We start from the raw sequence: 26646 nt of genomic DNA, 5'->3' as shown, positions 1-26646 counted from the left end.
ACTGCTAACTTCTCGTGCGTTCATATACGCGTGTACCAATTGATGAACAGCGGAGGAACCAACAAGCGAACGAAAAGCCGACAGCACGAAGGAGAGAGCTATTCAGGGGAAATAATAAGGAAAGGAGCGAACTTATTGACTCCTTCCTTCATTCGAGATCAACAAGGACCTATACTCGGTCAAGATTTCTTCATCTTCGCTCTAGGAATTACACTAGTAGTGATTAGCAGAAACCACTGGGGGATGGAGCCACTCAGAGTCACAGAACAGGCTACACTGGGCGAAAGCGCTCTTTGGCTACTGAGCAGATCAGCAGCGTTCCTCGGCAATACCAGTAAGCCAGGCGCCCCCATAACGCTATTGCCTAGGAGACGCTCGTAAGCTATAAGCTGAACAATGCTTGTACGCGTGCTTTGCATATCCAATGAACAGAAATAGGAAATTCAGGTGGACGAAGACATGGATGACCCAATCTGGTGCTAATATTACTCCAAAATGGCTCGAAACCTCCCTCACATACTGTCGTACTGCATATATATACATACATACATACATACACACGTTTACAGCAAGAATGTTTCGCACGTCTTATATGTGTCATTCTTGGCGGTCCGGTTATTCAAGGTGAGAATTATATTTTCAATACGGAACCTAAACCAGCCTTTAGTAAATGCTTTTCATTTAATCCATGAATAGCGTGTTTAATAGTAACCGTGCGTTAAGCAATTTTAGTGGGGATGAGTGCAATAACTTTCCCAAGTGGTGCAGGCTACATATGACAGGGTTAAGTGGAACTGAGGTTTGTGCTGATAGCGGACTCGGTGCCCCACTTAAAATGGCCAAGAGGCTCAAAAGGGGACGAAAATTGATGGGACGGTTAGGCGTTAGAGCTTAGATAAATGATCCAATCGGATAACGGGCAATGATTTCTCATTAAATAAATTAGTATTTTGGTGAACTTTAAACTTAAACTCTGTTCAAAATCTTTTGGAAATCTTACTCGGATCTTTCGAGAGCTGCGAGAAAACTGGCAATAACATAGACCGTCCATTTTGAACCAAAAAGAAGTTACCTCCTTGTTAACCGTGATGGTTCATTGTATAAGAACTGATCTCTGCTCAAATCGCAAAAATAGTTGGTTACAGTGCTCTAGATGTATGTATAGCCAGCTGAAATCAATTTATTACACATAGATTTATACCATAATATTTGGTTTATTACAACGCGGCCATGTTTATCCTGCAAGATGTCAGGAAATCCTCATCATACGGCCGATATTTTCTGTCACCTGGTTAAAGCTTAATAAAATATATTCCGACTTGTATCCTGTGGCGAACCCGCAGACCCATTGTCGAAGTACTGAAATACTCACGTACTCCCTATCCTGACCTATGGTGGCTCCTATAACGGGTGGAAAATACCCAGGCCTCGCCTGACATTGGCAGGACTGCCCGTAACTTCCTCGGCCTGGCCCGGCATCCTTCCCGCAACGTTTCTACTTACTGATGAATTGAAAGCAGTGCTTTTAACATCGGGCCTAAGAGTTCGCTGCATGGCTTGTTAAATTTGTAACTTCGTTAATTGCGGCGAATGTCTGTTGTTTACTAATTAACACTATTATAACTTCACTCAGCATATCTGTAACTTTCCTCCTAGGTACGTTGATTATGAAATCAAAGCAAGTACAGACCTAACCGAAGGTTATATTCAAAATATAAGGGCTAAGTTACCCTCCCGCTGCGTAGCGTCAATTTTTTCTTGGTCTGTGCCTAGTATCAACAAATTGATGTCGAACTTTCCTAAAATCCACCAAAGAACGTTAAACAATGTACATTAATTATAGCGCCGCTAAGAAAAAGTTGTAACACAAAATGTAGGATAGATCTCGCTACGGCTTCTGCGGCCAATAGCCTCAATGCCTTAGGGGTAGCATCTGTCGCCGTGAATTTGACTACCGTCTCCTTTAATAGATCTAAATTTTCGTCGAATAGTGAGCGCGACATTTTCGGAAAGTGAGAATAGTAATTTTCGTTTTCCAATTCTCCAAATCCAGATCTGGTCTCTAACAGTTGCTTCACAGCTCGTAGTCAGCTCGTCTCTTGTTTTTGGAGTCTGGTGTAATAATATGGTGGTTAACAGCATGGGGAATGATTCAGGACACCATACTGTGATGCTTATGCTGTTTTTTGACAAGTTCCGTTTCTTTTGTGTGGTTCTCTTATGTGAAATTTTCCGCTTAACTGTTCGTATACAGTTGGGCATCTCAAAGACATAATTTTTGACCCGATATGCTTTTCATGTGTCTGCTTACAGTTTGCTAACTTACATACGTACAAAATGGAACAAAATTTTTTACAGTTTAAGAGTTTCCATTGTACGCCTATACAATTACAAGATTACGTATCTGGCATATAATCTCTTCGTAAATACGGCTCAAATCAGCATATAAGGCCTGCTTCTTGAGGCCAAATAAATCACAGCCTCAGTTTTGTTGTTGTAATTATCTAAGACGTAAGAATCACACCTAACGGTAGTACAAGAAAGAGTACGATGACGTATAGTAGATTCTTCATTTGGTCGTATCTGAAACGAAGTCATAGGAAAAACTCTTGAAGGGCGACACTGAAGAACAATGTCTGGGTTAGATGAATGTTTTAGTCTGTGGAATTTGTAAATGACTTACTGTTAAAAGCTTCGATATTTAGCACAGATTTTTGGCTTCGTAACGCTAGAGGATTTGAGGCAGAATAATAGTCGAAAGCTAGAAGCTTTCGACTATTATTCTGCCTCAAGTAGGACAAATTATGATAGAAAATTAGGTCCGAAAGGTTTTCATTCTACCTGACATAGAATATAGTTTGATTACATCGTTTATATTTTCCATTATGTGTTTTTTGGCCGATAGCATAGGCGTAAGTGGTACTACTGGGTAGTACATGACCATTCCCATAATGTATATCTAAGTAGCGAAACTTTTTACCGCTGTGACGCCGTATCATTATAGATTAAAATGTTTGAGTGATTAACTACACCGCTTTTCTAAACTCGCGGCCTATCATTCGGCGGCGACGGCAGTGCACAAATTGCCAGTCATTGGGGGCAAAGAAAGGGATCGCTCAATCTCTCGGTGAGAGCGGGTAGTATCTTCGTGGTTTCTAGGAGAGGAACGCCGCAGCCAGTGAACGAACGTTTCAGTAACAAACAGCCGGAAGAGCTAGGAGAAGACCTTAGAAAGAAAAAAAAAAAAAGAAACTAAAACAGGAATGGAAACGAACTTTGAGCGAACGTGTTGCAGCAAGCGTACACGAGAGATTCCACTCTTCTCTTCTGTCTCCTACTGAAGATTCCGAAGCGTCAACTTTCCCTCCTGTTTTACTAGCTCTCTTGAGTCTGCTGCCGTTGCTGAAACTCGCAAAGCCGTTTGGGAAGCTAGGAGTCTTTGAACGAAGGCTGGCCGTGTTGGTTGGCCTCTTTCAGACTGCGGCATACGTGCCACCGACTAGGCGGGTTCAGTTCCAGATTGTGTTACGATTGTAATTTGCCGCGCGAGTCAGTCACTTGCCGACGCTAGCGGCTCGCCATTTATCCCGCTTCGCACTCTACGCTCGCCATGAGAGGGATGAGAGAACGAAAATAGTCTGTCGTACATCACGGTTGGTTTGTTTCGTCTGCCTGCCTTTATCTGCGCTTGTTTGCTATAGCAGAAGAGAATCTGCAGCCAATGTGGGCCTGCTGACTCACTAGCAGTGTTGTGTCGGTTCTAGCTAGTCCATAATAGCGCGATCACGGATAGCCAGCAACAACGCACTTTACCTTCGTGGACGTCTACAAAGGAAAGCAGGCTGAAGATACGGGAGGAGCTGCTGTTGGTGGCGGTGGCAGCGATCAGTGTAAAGGCTAAATTTGATTTTTCCCTATATTTTTCCTACCAAAAATTACTGTGTTCTGCCATCTTATCGTCCGCCTCCTTTTTTGTGGCGGCACTTAGTGACGACCTGGGTGGCAACAGCTTGGGCGTAGCCTCACTTGAGGGGCATGTCCATATGAAGTCCAACGTAGAAGCATGAACGAGTACATGTGGAATCAGATCTAGTGACAGGCCAGTTTTTGCTTATTGAAACGAGCTAAATTATATTGAGATGCTCGAAATATATGTTACTCAAACACAATCGTACGGTATATCCTGCTACATGTTACGTCATCTCGATGACCATGGATATCAGGGCTATTCGTTGTACTGCCATTGAGCACAGTGGTTTCAACATTTGTTACGGTTAACATGAATTTCCCGAAATATTCCCGCCTTCGAGACCTTTTCGCATTACATGCATCGGTGTCTTTTGTATTAACAAAAAAAAAAACTACGTGTTTAAAAACATACAAGTGAATACATTATGTAAGTTCAAGTTAATGTTAAAATATCGAGTTCGCTTCTTTCAAATTTCAAATTTAGAAATTTTGAACGAAATTATTAACATAACAATATAGGCTGGTAACTATAATACCATACGAAAAATAATACCATGAAATATTTTTTAAAATACAAACCACTCGTGGATTACGTGTAGGTCATCTGAGATACTCTATGAACTAGCAAATACCTTTGAGTGTCCTATTATTTATCTTTAGGGTTCGGGACGATGCAGAAGAAATTCAAGAACCATTTCTTATTAAAAATAGCGTTTCCAAGAGTACAATTTACAATGTGTATGAACAAATAATTGTCAAAAATTCGGAATAGCACCCTTTATGATGTGATTATTATTACTGTAACTTATTATCAGTTGGTAAAAGTAACGAAGCTTGGAGACCGTATGTTTAAACGGCTCGATTACCGCGCCACCGTCAATAGAGGCAGCGGCAATTTCTTTTTCCCTCTCCTACTCGCTGTCGGGACCACGCATTGCTTCTACAGTCAGCCTCGGTTTCGGATACGGATGCCTTCGTTTTTACATGCAAATATGGTATACGTCTTCCTAAAGAGTTACCATTTACCATAGCCTTCGTTGGCTTGCAAAGTGCGCCCAGCGAGTCTTCTCGATCAACGATAATCGGCTCCCTTTGCAAACTCCCTATTAAGGGAAAAAAGAAAAACAACAAAGGAAGGAAGTGCTAACTTTCGACGATTATGAATCCATAGCATAATGTTGAAATCAATTCAACCAGTTTATCTTCATGATATCGATTAAAAATGCTACGATCATATGTGGGAAAATAATAGGCGCAATTGAGGTTTGATTACATCCATTCCGTAGCTAATCTTCATACATGTTTCAAAAAAGATTTTAAACTCATAGCAGCGCTCGCCTCAGCGCTGAGCTAGCACATCAGAGGACAGAGTACAAAGAAGGCTATTTACTCATACAAGTTACGTGTCGTGTGTGGGACTTGGCAAGAGCTACTGACTCTAATGTTCGATTTCGCAATGGAGAATGACCAGTGCCAGATCATTCGCTGCAAGGGGTTATTGTTCTAATAATGGTCAGCAGGTTTTGATATCGGTATACGTGCTCGCCTAAACAAAGGTGTACTTGAAACGGACGAGCGAAGAAGTGCCTGCACTATGGTTATGCCGACCGAATTTCACCAAGGAGCTATACAGTTCCATCTGACACAGAAGACGTCTCTCCTCTCTCTGCCATCCACCTGAAAAGGCTGCCATACGTAAAAGATCAGGAGAGACCTATAATAGAACTCTCGTGAAAGCAGCACCAGCCCCTAGCCGCCAAACAGCTATAACTTCTGCCGATGTTCCCCATTATCCTGTCTAAATAAACGGAAATAATTAAATTTGAAAGGCCGAATTGACACCCCCTCAAAGCATCAGCACCCCTTTTAAAGGGCATAGTGTGACCACGATGGACAGTGAAAATTTGGAGCGATACTGCTACTGCTGGGTCAATCGGAAGGGTCGATGTTCCGTGACGACGTTGACGCCACGAGAGCAAAGCAAGCCAGGCCGAAAGGATACAGGCTCCATGGCAACTTAATCGATCCGACATCGGAAAAAAGATGCCACACAGGTTTCACAAGGACCAGCTGCATGCCGCACAGTGTCGGCAAGCGGCAGTCAACGAAAAACGGTGATCGTTTCTGCCAAGTAGCTTTGCTTTAAATGTTAACCACGACCAATTACGCCATTTTGATTGTATCGCACGAAAGACAGCCGACCTCAAATGAAGCTGCTGTATTCATGATGCACGCTGTTATTAACTTGCTCAAATATTGATATTCTGTTAACACATCACACACCTAAATAAGCGAGGTTTGTTTTCGATCAATTCGGTTAAAAGACGAACAAACAATAGGCTTTAGCTCTTTTTAAAAACAATTCCACATAGCCACTCGGTATACTGTTTATTTTTTTTATATTTACATAAGCGTCATACCAGCTGAAAGGGTTCTCATTTATGATATTCCTATCCAATTGAAGTCGATTTGCTTTTCTATAGCTAGACTTTTTCTTTCTTGCTTTTGCTACTGCTCTCTTTAGAATGTCGTACTAGGGCCTTGTGCTGTACAGGCATTATAATAGGCCGAAAATCTTAATCACTGACCACATTCGGATCATTTTTATCAAAATCAACGAAAGCGCGACCAAACACGCATCGTCCACCCTTGCTCGCTACCGTCCTATTTTAAATTGTAATAACTACATCCTTTTATGGGGCTTTAATGGAATATTCTCCAAATGCATTTACTGATTTTAGATCGTGCTAGTATTTAACCCTACCGACATAAATAGTAAACATTTAGCTAAATGGGTTAGATAATACGCTACGTTGTTTTCGGCGACTTCAAGAATCAGCCAAGCTCGCACCGTAAACCACACGATAGTTGGAATCATGCGGAAACGACAACGACATGGAGCATTGCAATGAGATCTTTTTTGATTAGAGCATGCCTAAGGTTTGGAAATCTGTCCTTTTCCACTTGCACAGTTAACATATAGAAATAGAACAACGTAAGGCTTGTGTGCGTAAGGAAATAGTGGAAACGAGTGTTTGATATCGGCTCGATCAAGAGGCAGCTCACGAATGACGAAGTCGTCCCGGTAGATCAGCCCGTGGTGAAGGTCGGCTGGTCGGAGATTTTAATTAAATCAAATCAAAACCTGTTATCACCACACCCTTTCTCTGACTCCCTGATCCTGAAGAGCGATGAGTTTACCGAAAGCGAACGAATTGGCTTGCTAGAGAATGAGAGCGTTAAACCTAGGAATGAAAGGAGTCAAATTGCATTCCTTGCATTTCTACCACCATAGGTGGCCGACCCTTGCTGAAGGCCTGCAGAATTGGACGGCGGCCCTTGCGCGTACGGCTAGGGCAAGCCATACATAGCAGAGAAGGCACATCGCTTACACACAAGGAACGTGCAAAATAACGGAGTCGCTCTAAGTCGACAGTGAAACGGTTAGAGGCTAGTGATTCGAGATATTTGGCGAGCGGGCTAGCGGACGACGAGTCGTGGAACGCCATTGAAGCACGACGATAGAAGCGGCAGCGGCGCTCTACGAAAAGAGACTAACCTCATTTTTGCCATTATCTCTACAGCCTGGTAGCAAACCTATCAGAAAACTTTGTCGCCTTTGGACCGACGACGATGAGTCCCGAAATACCTTTCTCTCCTTTACTGCGTTGATGAATGTAAACGATGTATAGTGCGGCGAAGTACTGACGCTGGAGGATTCTCGAGACCAAACACTTAAGAGATCATTGTTCAGTGGGTACGCTCTTTGAGGGAACACTAGAGGTAAACGAGGTGCAAGGTGAGCGACGTCAGAGAGGAAGGGCAGATTGCGCGCAAAGCTCGCACCGTTGTACAAAATCTTACATTCTAGCTAAGCATAATAAACTAAGTAAAACCAAGGCTCCACCATGATGGTCGTGACTATGTGTCCTCCATAAATGCCGACATGTAATTCCGCTCCTGTTTATTGGTAGCAGAAATTTCATGCAGCTTTGAGGAGAACCTGTGCTTTGAAGTAGCGTTTGGCTGAGCTAGATGTATTCCTTTGGATTCTGAAGGGGATTTGCTCGCTTGAAGCGTCTGGAGTTTTGGAGGCTAGGAGAGGCAAGCGCTCGGTTGAGTGTTTCAATCCGTCTGGTGAATATACGCCACAGACAGGTAATCTTAGTACTCATACCTTATAACATCGTTGGTCTAGCAACGCCGTTAGCTCTGAGAAAAGAAGGCAAACTAAATAACTTTTTTTGGAGACCTGCTCAATTTAACAACGGCATGTGAAGCCATGGGTTGCATATAGTTGGACTGCTCAAAGACCGAAGCGCCTCATGATCCTAAGATACGCATTTTTGTCAGTTACACCAGAGCGGCAGTTTCAGCTGGCCGATAAATGCATTGACGCAGCGCTCAACATGACTCCACCTAAATTTTATCAAATGGGTAACGACGGCATCTTTCTTGCCCTTCAACTTAGAAGGAACTTAATGTCAAGAAGACGTATTGACTTCTAACGGCTGTTAAATGGTTGTAGAAACATCAATTTCATACCTACGATATCAATTTTGCTAGATACTGACTGTATTTGCATTGTACTGCAGTAACTTATAGAAAGGAGCGTTTCAACTTGTCATATCTAGTTGAAAAGACCAGTTTATTGATATTATTATTTTATTACAGTTCTCGATGTAACTTCAACGCAGCTCTAGTAGTGAAGTATTCTAGGTGAGTCGTCCTTTTGGCCGTCTCTCAAAAAGTAGCCCTTAACTAATCAGTTGTATATTGTGGTAAAATTATCATAGAGGATCAATTTTCCACGTTATTATCAAATAGTTTATTGATTCGTCTTTGAGGCTTCTATAATATTTTATAATTATGCTTACGATACCAATGTCCATGAACGGACAGGAATGGAGAAAAAGTCCTACGAATCTGAGGATTGGTAAAGAAAGGGCTTTGCCACAAATTCGTTTATACAGACATGCGGACCGACAACCTCTTTTGAACTTGGACATACTTTTTGATCTATACGGGGGAAGATCCAAATGTGAGAAGACTTTGCGAAAGGTGTTGAAGACCCTGAATCTGTAATAGCGAAAATGGTGGTTCTAAATGCATCTAATCTTAAAAGAAAATAATTCACTTTCCTTACTGAAGAATCGAATAAACCGGCAGTTAAAAAGGGTGAGCCGCTCAAAACTCTTCAAGGCGGACTGTAAACATGGTATTGAAAAAGTATTGGTAAGTATCGCTATGTTTGGATTAACTCAGCCTAAAATGCCGTTTATTGAGCCACAGCGAGAGGTTTTATTATCTAAGGTATTAGAGTAAGTTCCTTTTATATTTCACTTTTAGACTCTGCCTAAACTCGCACTTTTGGTCTTTCTGTCATCAGAAAAACGGTTAGAGCACAAGATAGCTGCGTGATTATTGCTACAGAGAAATTCATGCTAAACACTATTGCGTATTACATATATTCATACTAGTCTGCGTTTGACAAGCGGAAATATAGGGCAAAGTAGCGTTAGATGGGTTAAAACTTGATAATTGAAAACAAGCAATAATATTTCTGTCAAAGACCCTTTAATTATGTGGCTCCAGTAAGCTCGTTTCAACTGATTTATTTTTATAAAAAAAAAAAAGTATCAAATAAAGGCTCGTGCGTCGTTAGCCCGTATAATCCCCCCTTGTGGTGCTACATGAGCCAAAAGTGGGTCCATATAAGTTACTGATAATTTTACGTGAACGAATCAATCATGCAACAAAACTAAAGGGAAAAGCTTTTCTTTCTAGAAAGAGCTGTGATTAGGGTTTGAAAAGTGGGTGTTTTATAACCATTTACTGCCAAGTCAAGTAGGTGAGAGATTATGATTTGCCTACTACAGAAAGTACTGCTGCATCATATGAAATTAAGCTTTAGACAGCCAAAATATTGGCATATTCATAAATCGGAATTTGTTCTGAATGAACGAGTACGCCCCGTTCTTCGGAATCAACTTCGTCAGACTGAAGCTTGCATAATTATTGTCCTTACGCGTAATTCTGGTACAATTGTTTATTCATGCTAAATTTTTACTAATGACCATGATGATCCGCAATATGGTGCTGATATCGACAATATATTGTTTTGCCAAAAAAGTTGGTACAATGTTCTTCGAATGATGACCACAACGACGTATTAATACAAAGAGTTGAACGCCTCAATTGAATTACACATGTATAAATACTGAATTAAACTGTATTTAGTTTCTTAATTTTTTTTTTATGTAAAACTGGCATCGACAGCACGCGATGTCGTTTAAATCGAAATGCAATGCCCTTTACGCTGGCCACTTTTAGGCCTATGGTAATTATGCAGTATAACTTTATGTAACAATCTAACGTAACGTGCTTTCAGTGAGCCTTTTGAGACAGGCTAAACTATAATAGAAAGTTATGATGGTTATTTTGCAGATGCATTATCCGACACAAATTAAAAATGATTAGCCCCATCTTTTGAAATTCGATCAAAGAAAAAATTCAGTCGCGGAACTTTGATAATATTGAAATTTAAAATCAATTCTACCTTTTCTTAAAAAAAAAAAAGAAGTTATACAGATTTTCTTTTCACATAGACCGACCTGCCTCTACGTACAGGTGCTCAAAATGTCTTTTCCCTAAGCATTCAAATGACATTACAAGCTGAGCTGCTCTCTGGCCAATTCCACCAAAACAAGGGTTCTCTATGACAAAAACTAGGATCCACTTATTGTATCTGTTTAGTATTCGTGAATTTCTCGTGTAGTTATACTGAGCTTTAGGAAAAATAGTGTTTGGCATTTCTTAAACTATACATGTCTATGACAAATTTTTATGTTAATGTCAACATTGGTAAAATTTGGTAAATTAAGTATTGCTCTTTTCACAGAGCTAGACATCTGTAGCTAGTGTTCGAAGTGATATATTAATTCGATTTTGTTAAATTGGCCTGCCTCATATCCGCTATTCATAGCCTTACAGAGCTTAGAGATGCAGTTGTCATCTGGTTCGGGGTATCTCTGTGTCTCGCGTACCAGATGATAAAACTTGCAAATTTCAAACCTAATAATAATGTGCCTATTTGACCCCCTAGGTCTTCTAGTTATAGCTGCCAGTTATAGCTGGTATCGTGAAGAAAGACAGGTTCACCTGTCTTCTTTTTGCTCTCTGGCTATTGATATGGTGTGCGAGAAGCTGATATCTCTGGGAGTGCAAGCACCTGACAGATTTCCTTTACCATAGGGAGTCAGCAAGCAGATGCGATAGCCGGTTTTGTGTTGTTCTGCAAAAGCTCAATACAAACTTCAGGAATATCGGTTTGACTCTGTCCAAGTTCGTTGGCAATCAGAATTCCATAAATGGCTACCGGTGCAATCTGCAGATCGAATAATCTGAGAATGGTGTCCGCTTATATCTTGTCCGGTTGTCGAATAAAACTTCCCGCATCATTACTTTTCTAACTCTTACTCAAATGTGCGTAGCGCATGCCCTGTCTATGGCTATTATAGTTAATACGAGGTATGTGAACGAACGAATCGTTTTAAGATTTTTATGTCCAAACGAAATACGTTACCTTCGCGAAACCTTCTTGCGCATTTGAGCTCGATGGTTATTTCCATACTTCAATTCATTTGGGCCTCAACATCCTTTATAGTACAATATTGTTGGGAAAAAACAGCATGTGGGAAATGTCACAGGCGTCTTAAGCGTTTTTTTCATGTTTCCAACCAAAATTTTCCAGGCAGATCTTGTTGATCCGCCGGCGTGAAAGCCATATGCTCAATAGAAACTTATAGATTCAATTTTTTCTTGCAATCTCTTTTTAAGATTTCTTATTACTTATATTTCCCTTGGTTTCGGAAATTATGATCATCGTACATTCGATCCTGGTTTTGTGGATTTTCCCTGTGTATCGTTACGCATGGTTTATTCAACGGGGTCTCAAGTCTATGATTTCGTCTATATGCTCACCAAAAAACCCGTCAGGTCCGTACATTTTGTCCGTTGGGCAGCCTGAGGATACCTTTTGCAATTTCCTACATAATAAAATCTCCTAAGGGCTACAATGTAATGCAGAGATGTTCACCCAGCCAACATTAGTGGTAATGTAACACTTTAATTGGAATTGTGCCGTTCAAACTCAGGATATAGTGGAAATAGAGCTCCACCTCATAGCTGCTTAATGAATTATTTAAATAACATAAAAAGATAAAGAAGCCGATGGAATAGTTTGGAAGAAATTCAAACTATTGTATACTACTATATTTCGTATTTCAGATTGCACAGGATGCTATTAATGACACTTTTCTTGAAGGAAAAATGGAACCGCGTAAATCTACAGTTAGAAAAACTGGGTTTTCAATCAAGGTAGATGTCACTTTTACTCTAGGCTGACTTTTCCACCGTAACACCTAATCGCAAACAATACACTCCTCCAATTTAGACTTACGTATGTCTCTGCCGTAATTGTACATTGCCCGGTATCTAGACATTAATCTTAGTGTATATTACAATGCACCCAGTGGAGTATCTTCGAATAACATTCCATTTCACAATCCCTATTAAAACATATAAGATATAATGTTTTATCTAACTTAGAATAACGACAAATATGTAAATAAGAACTTGCTTTGTTACATCGTAAGTCTACAGTCACTCAAGTTAACATTTTGCTTCTTATTTTATTGTACGCACGAAGGACAATAGATGTAAATTCAAAAACCTAAACGAGTCCTACTAAATACGAATTATTATAGTCTTCGAGGTAGTTTACTGGTTAACGTATTTTCTGCCATCTGATAGAACGCTTAGCGGCGATATCGGACGTAAAACTCAAAGCATAGAAAGAACATTTACTGCACATTCACCGTACTCGTAATCACTATAGCGATTGAATTCACTTGACCGATCATGCCAGCGCTGGTATTTTCATATTTTCTGACGAGAACCCCTAGATAAGAACCGCATCTTGACACGTGCGTATTTTCTATCCGTGTACGTTGCTGTGGTCGACTGCTCTTAGTCCATAGGCTCGCTGGGCTTGTATACTAACATTCGGCATTAATAGACACCTAGTGGACCATCTCTTCTAGATTTTTCGCAGCTATGCATGTGCGTACGTGTGTCTACGGCGGCGTCTAAGACAAAGAACGTCGCGGGGCAGTGTTTTCGTAAGCCACAACAAGGCTGACAGCTGGACCACAGTGGAGATCAGGGCAAGACAGCTGGAACCCCTCAAGTGAGATGGTTACGAGGGGTGGCAACTGTATCCGCTGGGGAATATTACGAACGGTCGGAAATTCGGCGAAGCTGTTGTGGAATGCCGCTGCCAGCCCTGACCTCTCCTAAGAGCCGCTCGATCCTTCGCAAGACATACATAGATAAACCCATATACCAACGTACTCCTCCTCGTATGTGGAAAGAGATGCGTCGCACGATACAAACTACTAGGCGGCTCTGTCCGCGTCCGTCCAGTGTTCGTTCCTAAGCGGTTGCGGACCATCCCATCTCTTCCCGGGGTCGCTCCAATTGGCACGCAGTTCTAGTACCGCAATTACTACTACAACTATCGCGACCATTACTTCTACAACTGCTTCACTGCATTATTCGAACAGCTGCACTACACAACCGGAGCGGTGGATTGCTTAAACTATAATAACGCAGTGTACACTAGAACATCTCCACGATCTCTTTTCCGTTTCAGACTGGCACTGATTAATAAGGTTCGTCCTTACCAACCCACAGAAACCTCCCTACAGAATAAAGCGAATGTCGTATTCTTTCAAAATCAAAGATAGACCTAATTCGGTGTGCGGTGTCGCCTGAAGCGTCCGACCGACATAAAACCAACATGCTACAAACATAGGTGACACCTGTAACACCTTTACTTAGCTTGGTCATCCGTGTCTCGCACATGGCCCACACTGAACATAGAACCTGAACCCTACTCAGCACTATCCTGGTGCATTTTCCGATAATCTTAGTTATTATGTCTGAACTCGGATTCTGAACCTGACTTATTGTAGCTGCTCTGTCGTCTTGTTGCATCACCCCATAGGCCCGTCGTAGTTATGTTTCTTCTCTATAATTTTTTTAACGCACTTCCTTCATAGCTCTGTTTCAATAAATTCACTATATTATTTGAGTCATTTCATTACATTATTATGTTTTTGTGTTTCCCTATTCTAATAACCCAATGTCGGCGTGACTATATCACTCGACTTTTGTTTTCCACGTACTCTCGGTTTTTCCACTACAGTTTCAGGCGGTGTTTAAATCAATTCTAAATGAAGACCTATGAGTACAAGGTTCAGGATTTGGCGTCCCACAATGCCAGAAAGGTACCTTAGCAGTTTGGCCTGCATAATGCAACAAATCTCAATGTCCTCAAAAAAATTATATGACATTGTTCTGTTCTAGCGATCTCACAGTTATTTTACCGTGCCAACCACGTCGCGCTTCCATTGTAGTAAGGCTGCTTTTTTAGGAGGTTTTACCTCCGTTTTAAAATAGAATTGATTTAACTTTCAAAATTTCATGCAAGCATTAAGGCGTTTAAAAAATAGCTAAATAAGTAATATCGAGATTTTTAAGAAATTCTCGACCATTTATAGGAGCTGAATGTATATAATACTGTATTAGATTCCACAGCAGAAAAGGCAACAAACAGATATTTTTTTAAATTTTAATTTCAATCAAAAATTAAATATTTGTTGTTTTAGCGTCTTCCATAAATGTTCAATCATCTTATAGATGGTTGTCAAGGAAGGTAACCTCCCTATAGTTTTATGCCCGGGAAGTTTTATCACCCTTAGGAATTACATCTGACGGCTGGCTTCCAACATGGAAAGAAGTCTGCATGTCTATGCCCTAGTTCGAACCTAGACCACAACACCTCCTTAATATTAAGAGGCAAATTCACTAGACTTCATTAGAGTATATATATATATATAAGCATAAGTGATGTCAGATTGTTTCTGATGCTCTGTTTGACCCATACCTTTCATTATTTGTCTAGTTCTATATAGCTATAGTTCTATATATGCTATCCTTTTTGTAATTCCGTTGTAATTTTATTGCAAAGAGAATTGTATGTCGGCCCGAGGCTCTCAATATGAAGGTTCTAAGTAAAAAATGCATTTTTGGCACTTACCCTATTTTGTCTCTTGGTGAGGTCAGAGGCTGCCAAAGCAGCCTAAAATTTGCAGTGCGTGTGCAGTAAGGACTTGACAACTGACAGGACGGTTTGAAGGGGTCTGCTAAATTCCAAGAAGCAATTTTAGACCTAATAGGTGCATTCAGGTTCTTCAGGTTCCAATCCGAGCATGGACACACGGTTCGTTTCATGCAGCGAGTCAATTTCCTGATGGAGAGTCTAACGGTGGTACCGGACCTGAAACTCGAAGCATTTAGCTCTGGAAAACTCAAGTGGTAAACAACAACAGGCAAAAAAAAATACACCGCCAACACGATACTGTTGACATGAGTGTTATATATAAGACTTTATTAGAAATCAGTCTAGGTCCACCACAGATTAGGCAAAGCACACACATGAATATGATTCCTTGTCGGCCCTAGAGATCTATCCTGGTATCGCACCGAAAATGCGCAGCCATAACGATACATTTTTACACAGAATTGTTATCAGCGATGAAAAATGATGTAGATACTAAATCGACAAGAATTGATACCTCTGAAAAATATGTCTAAGGCCAGAGTTATTTCAAAAAGATTATCATTATTGGTAGAATTTAAAGTGTCTATTACGATTAGAATCTGTATATAACGCTCATATCGATTAGGATCATTATTTGCCGGAACAAAATCGACAGACGAGACGAAGTCTACCTTCTCCAAGACTATACCAGAGACAATGAGGGCATGTTTCAATGAATTATGACTGCGGCGACCATGACAAGACAGTTATAATTACCCTAAAAAAAAAACTTGATTGGGAAGTTTTCCTTTGGACCTCCACTACCTATTTTTCCGATACTCACTGGCAAATGAAATTAGTAACTATACATTTGACAGTGAAGAAGGTTTCAAGAAAGGACCCATTCGGTTGAAGGCAACGGCGAATACATAATAGCTTAACTTGTTGGTATAGTTCGAGTGAAAGACAGGTGACAAATGGCTGCCACCTCTATTCCAACTCAGTCTTTCATATATTTTTGAAAATGCATATAGTACTAAGAACCGTTTCCAGTCCCCGGTTTCCAGAACCCGGAAACCGTTAGGAACGCACAGCAGCATGCGAGATAGATAGAAAGCAGTACGTTTAACCACCCGAAATATTATGTCTCCTTTTCTTATTCTGCATTTTTAGTCCGCAGCAAATAATAGAAGTCGAGGACCCTTCACGCAGGTTGCATGCTCAATCTAAAAAATAGTTTCGAGAAATAGACAAAGCTTCCATAAGCATTCCGCATAGATTGCGACCTCGTGCACCCCGAAAATCTATGCTTTAGTGTTAATTGGATTCAAGGTAGTTATCCTGAGAGCTAGTCGCACTTTGCTGCGAAGTCGTCTCTACTTTGGATGGAACAGAGGCAGTCTATCATTAGATGGTATGCAAATATTACAGACCACCCGCATGACCACCGGCCCTCTACACGCTGCGTGACGATCACGTTACCTATTTTCCAAGACGGCCTATGAGTCCGTAGATAGAAATGGAAAATTCAACCAGAGAGGAACAGGCCTATCGACTTGAGCCATAAGTTTGCGTCGAATTTTGAATCGGTTTAAATTTGGACGCCATAGACAAAATTAGATGAGCAAACAAGTTTTACTTCTGCAGAGAACTTGGTGCAACCTAACCTTGTGAACATATTTGTGGGGTACATAAACCCAAAACTCTAGCCGATTGCACGGTCAAGAAGTGGTTCGCTGGGTTTCGGTACAGTGCCTTCAGCACCGCCAGCAAGGTACCCCCAGATCGATTTATTGTCACTGGTGAGGCAAAATACTAAATAAAGATAATAGTGCAGTAAAAATAACCTCAGAAGAGCTTTGCCGGAAAATAGGCTAGACTCTGTTATGGACAATGTCAGTGACAACTTTGAATACATATGCTTAGACGCTAACTAACTGATGTATGTCTTTAAAACTCGGAAATCAGGGCAAAAAAGCCTGTAAATGATCGTATACTCAAGCTAATCTTTTAATAGCGTCTCGTGCCGCGTTGGATGCGTGGTATATTTAAATAACGTGAAACGGTTCTAGATCAAAGGGAAGTACTTCTGTTCAGCTATTTTCAATATGCAAAAACCGAAATCGAGCTTCGAGCGGCCATAGGCAGTGAAAAACGAAGCATTTTTTTGCTTGATCACATTTAGGCTCATCAAGCGCCTGGCAAACGCGATAGGGGCCTCACTAATCAGTTCCTACTCTTAGTGAGATAACAAATTGTGGATGCTGCGTATTCGAGACTCGTACACGACGAGCAAGCGAACACGCACACACGTTAGCCTTGAAAGTGCTAGTTCACGTCCAGGATAGTTGTTGCATCTGACTCGATGCCAACTTTTATATGTATGTATGTTCAACAGCGCAGCTTAACAGGACGAACAGATGATGGGAAACTCCAGATTTAAATATATATACACACACAGGCGGGGGTTAAAAGTCGACCTACGAAAAAAGTAGGCTTCTAATTGAAGCTGAGGTAGACCGCAGCTAGGTAAATAGGTGTTCTATAAAAAAAATTGTGTATGGATATACGATTTTTATAAACAAACATGTACTACAATAATGCCTCGACGTCGCAAATTATTCAGTGTTATAAGCGTGATCAAAAGCTGTGGAGGGTTGCTTGTTATTACTAAGAGTTGATGTCAATCGTCTATGTAAACTTTCATTTTATTCAGTGCTTACCAATTTGATTGAGATTCTTAACAAGCATAACGTTATATAAAGCAACACAGACGCTATGCAACCTCTAATATAGAAATTGCTTCCATTAACTTTGCAATATGCCTAGTTTGAACGAGCGTCTTGAATCACGTTCAGAAAAAAAAAATAGCGAATGTTTACTATGGCACATCATTGTTGTGTCGTTTCATAGGTTTATTGAAAAACCCACCCCGGTCGGGTCTTCTATTGGGGACAGGTCGTTAATTCCACATCTAAGAAATGTTACCAAGGGTTTGTTCGCTCCGAGCAAATAGTCGGTACTAACAATAAATTCTCTATCTTATAGATAAATTCTGCTATTCGTATATACAAACGAATCGTATTTATAAATAACTAATAGCAGCAGCTCTGCACTATTTATAAGCCATTTGTTATCATTTGATCCTTGTCTTTGCGAAATAATATCCACATCTGTTTATTCAAGACTTACAATTTATTTGTCAAATATTACAGAGGCATACAATGGGAACTTCCCTCGGCATCTTACCCTATTTAAATCTTTGATGTACAGGTAGGTAAAACTCGTAGCTTGAGAAAGGAGTCGTTAGGACCAAGATTTTTTAAATTGCTTCGTTCAAGGTTTGTTCAAGTTATTACAGTTGCCGTCAAGGAAGAACAGTTTCACCTTGTAAATCTTGTGTTCTATTATAGAAATCTATTTCTTTTCTCGTTTCTATTATGTAGAAATCAAATAAAATTGGGTACTATTTTCACATGATAGAACGTATATTATCTAAATAGGTTTTGAATGTTTAGAGTTTTGTCCTGGGAGCTAGCCTACTAGTGAAGGCTAGGTATAGTTCGAATTGTATCAACCGAGCAATTTGGAGATCTCAATTAGACTGATTTACAGTATCACAAAAAAAGGCGAACGAAGGTATAATGAGCACTCAGCGATACATGATGAGACAACAGTATTACAAACACGAAATAAACATGCAACTTTCACTCTTACTTCAAACATGATCTCAATAATAACTAACTTTAACTATTTTAATCGTTTTGCGGCTATAGGGTCAGGAAAGTTGCTGATGAGTTGAGATATGGAACTATAGAATTCGATTGATGTGGACGTTCGGCCTGAGCTGATAGAAAAACAAGGACTTCCCTTTTGAGCAGCTGGAGGCAAAAAATATTTTGTAGTACCATCTAGGCTATTATTAAATTTGGCAGTTGCTTTTGCGTTTTCATCCGTCATTAACAGTATCTTGGATACATGTATCTTGATGAGGCACGCGTACAAATGTCGCATCTTATCATGCTAGCGAGAGAACGAATTTAAATCTTTTAGGACAACTTTCGCTGAAGGTGATGACGCCATCGCTATCGAGGCAGGTCATCTTAAAAGCTATTTTGATGCCGAGGTTAGTGTACGTGGAAGCCTGGCGATATTAGGTAAAAGGTCTATTTTTTTTTATGTGGACTGGACGGCTGAAAGAGGTTTGGCGCTGCTAAGTGACATCGTGGTAACCATCTTTGCGGAAAACAGGCGATAAGAGTTCTTTGTAGATTTGATTGTAACGAACTCACTCCCGTAAACGCACTATAAAATTGTTAAAGGAGACGTAAATTGTAGTGATAGGCTTTTGTGTCGAGGCCGCCCGCGACCCACTTCCTGAAAAGGATCCCGCACAGTAGATAAAAAATTCACATGACTGTTCTAAAATTGGTCGCCCGGGCTTCCGCCATCGCTAGCCAAAATATAGGTGGACTGACGAAATAAACGAAGCAAAAGTAGCATGCACTGCGACTGAGTACTCTTACACGAAAGGCAGAGAAGCCTTATTAGGTCTTCGCACTAAGAGTTATTACTTAATGATTGCTAAAACGGAATGAGAACCCACGTTTCAGCCTCTACTGAAATAGAAGCTAATGATCTAAGCAAAAATTGTTTACCCTATAGTCTAGCGTTTAGGACACTTTGATAGAGTTCCATGACGATTTCAATAAGGAAAAAGGAGTGAATGAGTCATGCGGATGAAGGTCGAGATGTCTGTGAGGTTACCATTATTTCCCTAGCCGTGAAAGTTATTCTCCCTAAAAGCTCTAAAAACAAACGGAGATAACAAGGCCGCGTTATGGTCCTCAAAGTAAATTGCAGCCTCAAAACAACAGTTCAACTTATCCGACATAAGTTAAACCAGCTATCAAATTGAAAACCAACCCTTGTGTAGCGTAACCCAGAACACAAAATATCGAAGCGTTAAATTTGCATTTATTCTGTTCATACGAGGAAATGCTATAGTTGCTGATTTCTTAAGCAGCCCTCCACATTTATTGTGGGTCTAGTATGCTTTGCTGCAGAGAGTGGTGACGTAATGGTCATCAGACGAAGATTGTGACGACCCACATTACTGATAACAATGTTACTAGCTAATTACAAAAATTTAGATCGTTTTAACATATCTAAAGTTAGAACATTGTCTTTTTAAAGTTTAACTTATAGTATATGCTACATGAACTTCGCAGACAGTTATGATACGAAAAAAATTCATGTTCGTACGTATGTGAAGACTAGATGAGATAAACAAGCGACCCAAAACAACTGGATATAGCAGATGTTCTTATGCAATCTTATTGCGGTTACCGGCTTGTTCCCAAAGGCAAGTTTCCGATAACAGTCTTACCGTAAGAAGAAGCACCTACCGCCTCAAGATATCTCGTACTCCGCTCGTTTTTTTTTTTTTATTTAACATTGTCACAACGTGCACACTTCGTGTGAATGTGCACGGACCTTTTGATTTTATGACAAAAAAACAGCACTCGTTGTAGCTAGGACTCAACTGAATAAGCAGAGCAATAGAAAATCCTGTTATACATTTATAGACGCCTGTATTCTGGTCTACGATCGAGTCAATCTAGGGAATCCGAGAGCAACTTTTGGGGTCAGTTATCAATGTAGCGAAACACAGCCAAATACTATTTTCGAATTTGGCTTTTCCCTACCTCGAGCTGACGATTGTACATGTACTAGAAGAAAAAACTATTCAGTAGCTTTATTTTAGTGCAGCTTGACACCTACCGTATAGTTAGAGGGCATATGCACGCTTCAAGCTCTATAATTATAAAAGAAAATAGTTGGAAATAGCTACACATTGTCTTTGTTATTTTAGAAGATAACAATGATAATAATTTACTCAACCAGAGTAAAAAATACAGTTAAAAGATAGAGAAATATCTCGTATGGCTGCGCTTTTTTTTTTGAGTTTTCAATGTTCTGTCCTTAAAGCTAACTCGACTTTTAAGGAAGAAAAAGAAAACTATGATACGTGAATAACTGTAGTAGTTGTAGTAGTAGTAGTAATATCAGTAAAAATAATAAATTGTTTATAGCAAGTGATCTTCTTAAACGGTAGAAGGGGCCCGAGACAATACAGAGGAGGTTTGCTCTTTGCCCCAATAAAGTCGTTTTGAAACCGCCGCATGCTATCTCGTAGCGTCATTATACAGAAGGAAAACTTGTTTATCAATAGCTAGAAAGTTACAAAGACATGGCGGTATATGTTCGTATTGGGCTGCGATATGGGGAGTACGCTATAACTACAGTTTAGGACTAGATGATATTTTAGCTGACTAAGTTCTAAAAGTTATAGACAGGAACGTCGAGGCAATCAAACGGTGTGCATTGGTGGTGCCAATAAAATAGTCACAGCCTACATTTTTCATTTATTATTAACCGCATTTGTCTTTAGGAAGATCGTCATTTTTCGAAATGAAGCCGTACTCGCTCCGATCAGTTCATCCGCGGTTAATGGGGCACGTGCAGTTTATTGGGTACAGTATCACAAAATCATCGGAACTTTTTTTGCCCAATACGTATCATTTGTTTAAACGTTATTTTGAGATTTGAGAACGGACCCTTCATAGACTTCATTGCCTCGTCTTTTATTCAAGAACGACTCATACCGTTTACGATACGTGTACATTGCTCGATCATTTGCTAAGCCAAGCTCTCGACTTGTGGTTCGTAATTCTTTGCATAGACCTTGGCTGGATTGGAATAGTAGTGAGGCTGCATCGCTACGGATATGGTTGAAAGCTCGATGACCTGTAGAACATATCATGGTTTTAGGTCTCATATCCATAGGAAAGCTTAAAATCGGAACCAACAGAGGTAGTCCAGTTCGTTTTGCTGGCGTCTAGATGCGGTCGATTTTTCACATCCGAAGAAACAGCCGACCAACTGAGGGTCGCAAGCCTCCGAAGCTGAAGCGCTGTGAAAACCAGCGACACCATCGATAAACAGTAGTGAATTTTACTTGTCCTAAACACACGTAAAGGGAAATCACTAGATAGCTACTGTTCTATCTTACTCGAACGGCGATCGACTAAGTAATACCTAAACGTGGGGAAAGCTGCTGGCCGGCTTTGAGACCGAAAACATGAAGCATGATTTCTAAGTTCCAAAGCTACACTTCACTACACTCGATGGTCCCTATGAATCGCAGGGATTAGTAGAGCGGCTTAAGCCCATAGTCGGGAATACTATTTTTCGTTTTGCCCTACATAATAATTGTCTAAAGCAAAACTTAGTGGACTAAACTTGAGACTGGCGCACTTGTTGCAAAATGGTAATCAATTCTTTAGCATCAACATTATTGCACACATTTATCAGTGTTCTTCTTACTTGCTATCTGATGTTCTGACACCAATATCCTATCTGTGTGTTGTTTTCTATCGCATGATTACGAGATGGCAAATGGTTCCGGACGTGAAATCCGAGCGAAACTAGGAAGACAATGGGTAGGCCTCGTACTCTTTCGAGACGTATACGTAATTAAGATTTAGTTTAAGGCACACGCGAATAGGGAGCAAAAGAGAGGTATGAATCGTATTCGTTTTACGTTGACGAGTTCGAGACTGGACATGATGACCAGGCGAGGCATGAGCATCACTTGACCGTTTGCAGAAATTACTTGTAACTTATTTTAAGCCGGAACGATATATATGGTTCATGTTAAAAGGCCACCAGTTTAGTTCGATCAATAATCATCATTTAAAAACTGATAAAAAAAAGACTCTAATTTGCGGCGTATTTCTACCAAAAGATGTTTCCTTTAAAGACTTAATACCTGAATAACTTTCCAGTTTCTACGTAAAAACTGCAAGGAATTCGAGATAAGAAGGATTACCAATGACCTGAGACACGAAGACCCATGAATTGAAGGTTCCGTATCCTAGCGTTAATTAGTGTCGCATAGGTTAGCTATTTTGCTAACCTATTAAGTTAGCGTTGCTATCTTGTACTTGCATTATTAGCTAAAAAACATGGCCCTACGAGGTTGAATTAAATTCAAAATAGTTAAGCTTACCCATGTCGTTAGAAATCAAGCTATGCTTATCTATATTGACCTACTCGGGTATCTTGTTGAATTTATTTAATTTAAACAGACTCGTCCTAGCAAAAGTCACAATGATAAAGATGTCATTCCTGGTTAACGGATGAACTTCCTTTGTTCTTCATAATCACAAAAATAAGTTGATAAGTAATTCAAATTTTCGTGCGGAACTACGTGCACCAATGTACATCTGCAAAATGTGCACCATTTTGCATATGTACATAGGTGCTGCAGCGGAGCAGACCGTGTCACTGTTGCCCAAGTATAGCGTTTCACAGTGGGAGCTGTGGCCCTACTCTAAATAGTAACATACTTAGCATCCTGTACGTGCGGTAGTATAATGCTGACGCACGTCAATTTTCGTTGCGATTGGTACCGCTCGAAACGTGCATTACCGTATCGAGTAATCGAATAGGCTGTATGTTTATACTGCTTTTGACATGGACACAAACGTCACGGACGCCTTTTTACCTTTGCACTTTATTACAGGTTATTGCTACTTACAGTTAACTGTATAAACACGTAAGTGTGTACGGCTGTATCTATTATTCTATTTTAAACGTGAACACGCCGCCGTATCGAGACGTGTAGCCGGGGCTGTTGTTTTTATTTGTCCTATCGTGTGTTCGGGAGTCTGTCGGTGCACGAATATGGGTTTAGTTTTCCATAGGTTATCTTAGGCCCGCCAATTAAGGCGGATCGTTCGATGATGAGCAGGGCAGGCAGGCGGTCATCCAGCCCCCGTTAGAATCAGTCACCCCTATTTGCAAAACCTTCCCCGCTCTGGCCAATCCTACTGCGCTTTTCCTCCGTGTCTTGTTCTCCTCGTCGAAATAATTTCCTTTCTTTACAATCGACGTTTTTCAACAGGTGTACAAGTGCCTATGTGACGTATCTATGCTTCTTCTGTAAGCTTTCCTCGTTTATTGGCCAAAAACGCTCGTGACAAATATCGAATGACTGACGGACAGATGCTAAGGCCAACGGATACTTATATACGACCAGTCAGTGAATTCTGTAACGACAGCCTGTCTAGTTGATCAGTGCAGCCTCTGGTTTTAAGGCCAGAAGCTTCTGCTCAGCTTTTTTTGCATACTACCACCGCTGCTAAGAGGACAGTTGCCTTCACGTTGTCTGCTTTCTGCCTTATTATTATTGACTGAAACTCCCTGTATCCCCGTGGGTGCAGATCTCGCCGACGCCGTTCATTCGTAGACCCATGTTCATAAGCTAAAGAACGACCTTCTTCTCTCTATTGTTAACCATGCGTCTATGTGACTGTGTTGAAGTCTTTCGTGTGCGTCCCTGCTATGGAATGAGAGTGACTAAAGTCGTTCCCTTTCCCTGTCTCTATCACTAAGTAAGAGAAAGAATGACCGTATGTGTGATTTTTGCTCCTCAACGAAGCTGCGCAACTGCACCAAAGGCAGCAGCAGAAACAGGAGCGACGGTTCTTCGAGTATTTTTTCTGCTTCCTAATCTCGAAATAACGACCCAGGCGCGAGCCGGCAGCAGCCGGGTCTTCAGTGCAGCTTCGCGCAGCTTTGGCTTTCGGCATCGCTACCAACTACGAAAGCCGGTACCTTGGAAGCCGCGTGAGTCGCTGCTGTGTTAACAACTCCTGACGGCCCCAACTTTCTTCGATATCCCGGCTGAACCTAACTGGTCTCCATTGCTACGCTACATTGCAGCTAGTAGAAATGGTCTCCAGCCACCCAGTTGAATTGAGCTGAGACTTTGCTCTGCGACAGCGGAGGCGGCACCAGCAGTTCCATCCCAACTCTTAGACTGTCCCTGGTCTTTAAATTTGTGTATATTCGCCATTCGTTCTGGTAATATTATTATTATGTTTCGTTTTTAATTGACGTTTAAAATAAAGAGGTTGTACTCAGTGTTCCGTATGACGGCATAGAAACAAGGTAAGGGTGCATAATTCGCTGAAAAATAGATTTATAAATAAAAATACGTTTACAATAAAGACGAGCATAGGTTTACGTTGAAGGAAAAGTGTAAGGCTGGCCCTCAGAGAAGTTACACGCTGACAACTAGGCAACGGAAAATACTACCTTTATCCGCCTGTGCTTGAGACATGAATGTAATATTCCTTTAGAATTTAAAAAGGAAAACTGTCTTCTTTTTAATCATTCAAAGTTTCGTCTCCTTATCACGGGCCTCAAACCAGCAGTGACTGGTTTCTTCAAGGGCCGCTAATAAAAATCATCACGTTTACGCTGCCCTTATTGGAGATTACATAATATGCTTTACGACGAAAACATTTGAGCTTTTTTTTTATTTTACGAACAAATAAAAGTGACTATTTATGTGATTTATCAAAGATGGCTTCTTTGATATTTGACAATGCAAAGCTAGTAATACGTAAAGTTTGGATTTGATGTTTTACATATAACGAATTGTTTTAAACGTAGGCATTAGTGACATGCACAGAAACCGCCTTGCAGAAATTCTACTAGAAGCTTCGTATTAGGTCACCTTTATTTGAGAAGCTCACCTGTACGCCTTGGGTACCAGATACGCACAAGCCTGTACTTGATAAGCACAGAATGAGCACGCTTCTTTTGCTAACAAAGCATGTTGACACTGGTGCGCTGTACTGCAATATCCACTATACGATTTTCGAGTTATGGCTTTTGTTTTATTTTCATTCTATCAGCAACAATAAAACATCCAGTTAGAAATAGAGAACAGAAAGGGTTTACTCTTGAAGCCATGCTGTATCAATCAGTAATAGATTTCTGTAAACACCTAATGTTCCATAAGAAAACTGACCGCAAACGTGGAAGGATGTCACCGTTCCACTGACTTCTTTATTGATTAACCCCTGTCGACCAATGATCTAAATGGCGACCCGCTCTAAACGGCAGGCCAGCAGCTGTCACAGACGTCTCTAGTTGTGCCACAGAACAAAGGCTTAGAAAAATCAGGTCCCTTGGCCACTCCACTTTTGAGCGAGAGTTATGAGCGCAGATTTCATTCGACAAAAATTACCCCTTTATCCAACTGGAACAACAATGCGAACATTGGCACTGGCCTACCATTACAAGCGATAACTTTTAGAGCAGAATGGCCCTTGAGCAGAGCTGCTATGATGGGCTTTTAGTGAAGCCGCCTTACCTGATACCATCAATGACCCATATCAACATATCGAACATAAACTAAATCGAAGAAATTAACGAACTCGAACAAATAATATGAACATATGCTTAGAGACTGCCTAGTATCATTACCGATTTACGTGGTCCTACTATATAATGGGTGACTGCGGTGGTTTGAAGCAGAGTGTAGAACATTACAGCAAGGTAAATTCCTTTATTTCTACGTATTCAAAATGGATGATTTACTATTTAAGGCCATCGTTTTTAGATAGTATAGATTATCAGGTGGAAATAAC

At 40.6% G+C, this 26646-nt stretch overlaps 1 protein-coding gene across 1 annotated transcript in view; it reads right to left on the bottom strand.

The window, feature by feature from the left end:
• LOC147754747 (uncharacterized) overlaps window positions 1–26646 on the bottom strand; it is a 94707-nt gene that overhangs the window by 28706 nt on the left and 39355 nt on the right. The window contains exon 5 of the mRNA XM_086973691.1: window positions 15134–15373. Within this exon, the coding sequence (XP_086829817.1) occupies window positions 15134–15327 (194 nt within the window). The 5' untranslated portion in view covers window positions 15328–15373. The remainder of the gene's footprint in view (window positions 1–15133; window positions 15374–26646) is intronic.

Source organism: Varroa destructor, unplaced genomic scaffold (genome assembly GCF_002443255.2).
Source record: "Varroa destructor unplaced genomic scaffold, Vdes_3.0 BEIS01000006.1, whole genome shotgun sequence".
NCBI lineage: Eukaryota > Metazoa > Arthropoda > Arachnida > Mesostigmata > Varroidae > Varroa > Varroa destructor.
The sequence above is the reverse complement of the archived record's forward strand: the minus strand, read 5'-3'. Positions and strand labels throughout refer to the sequence as shown.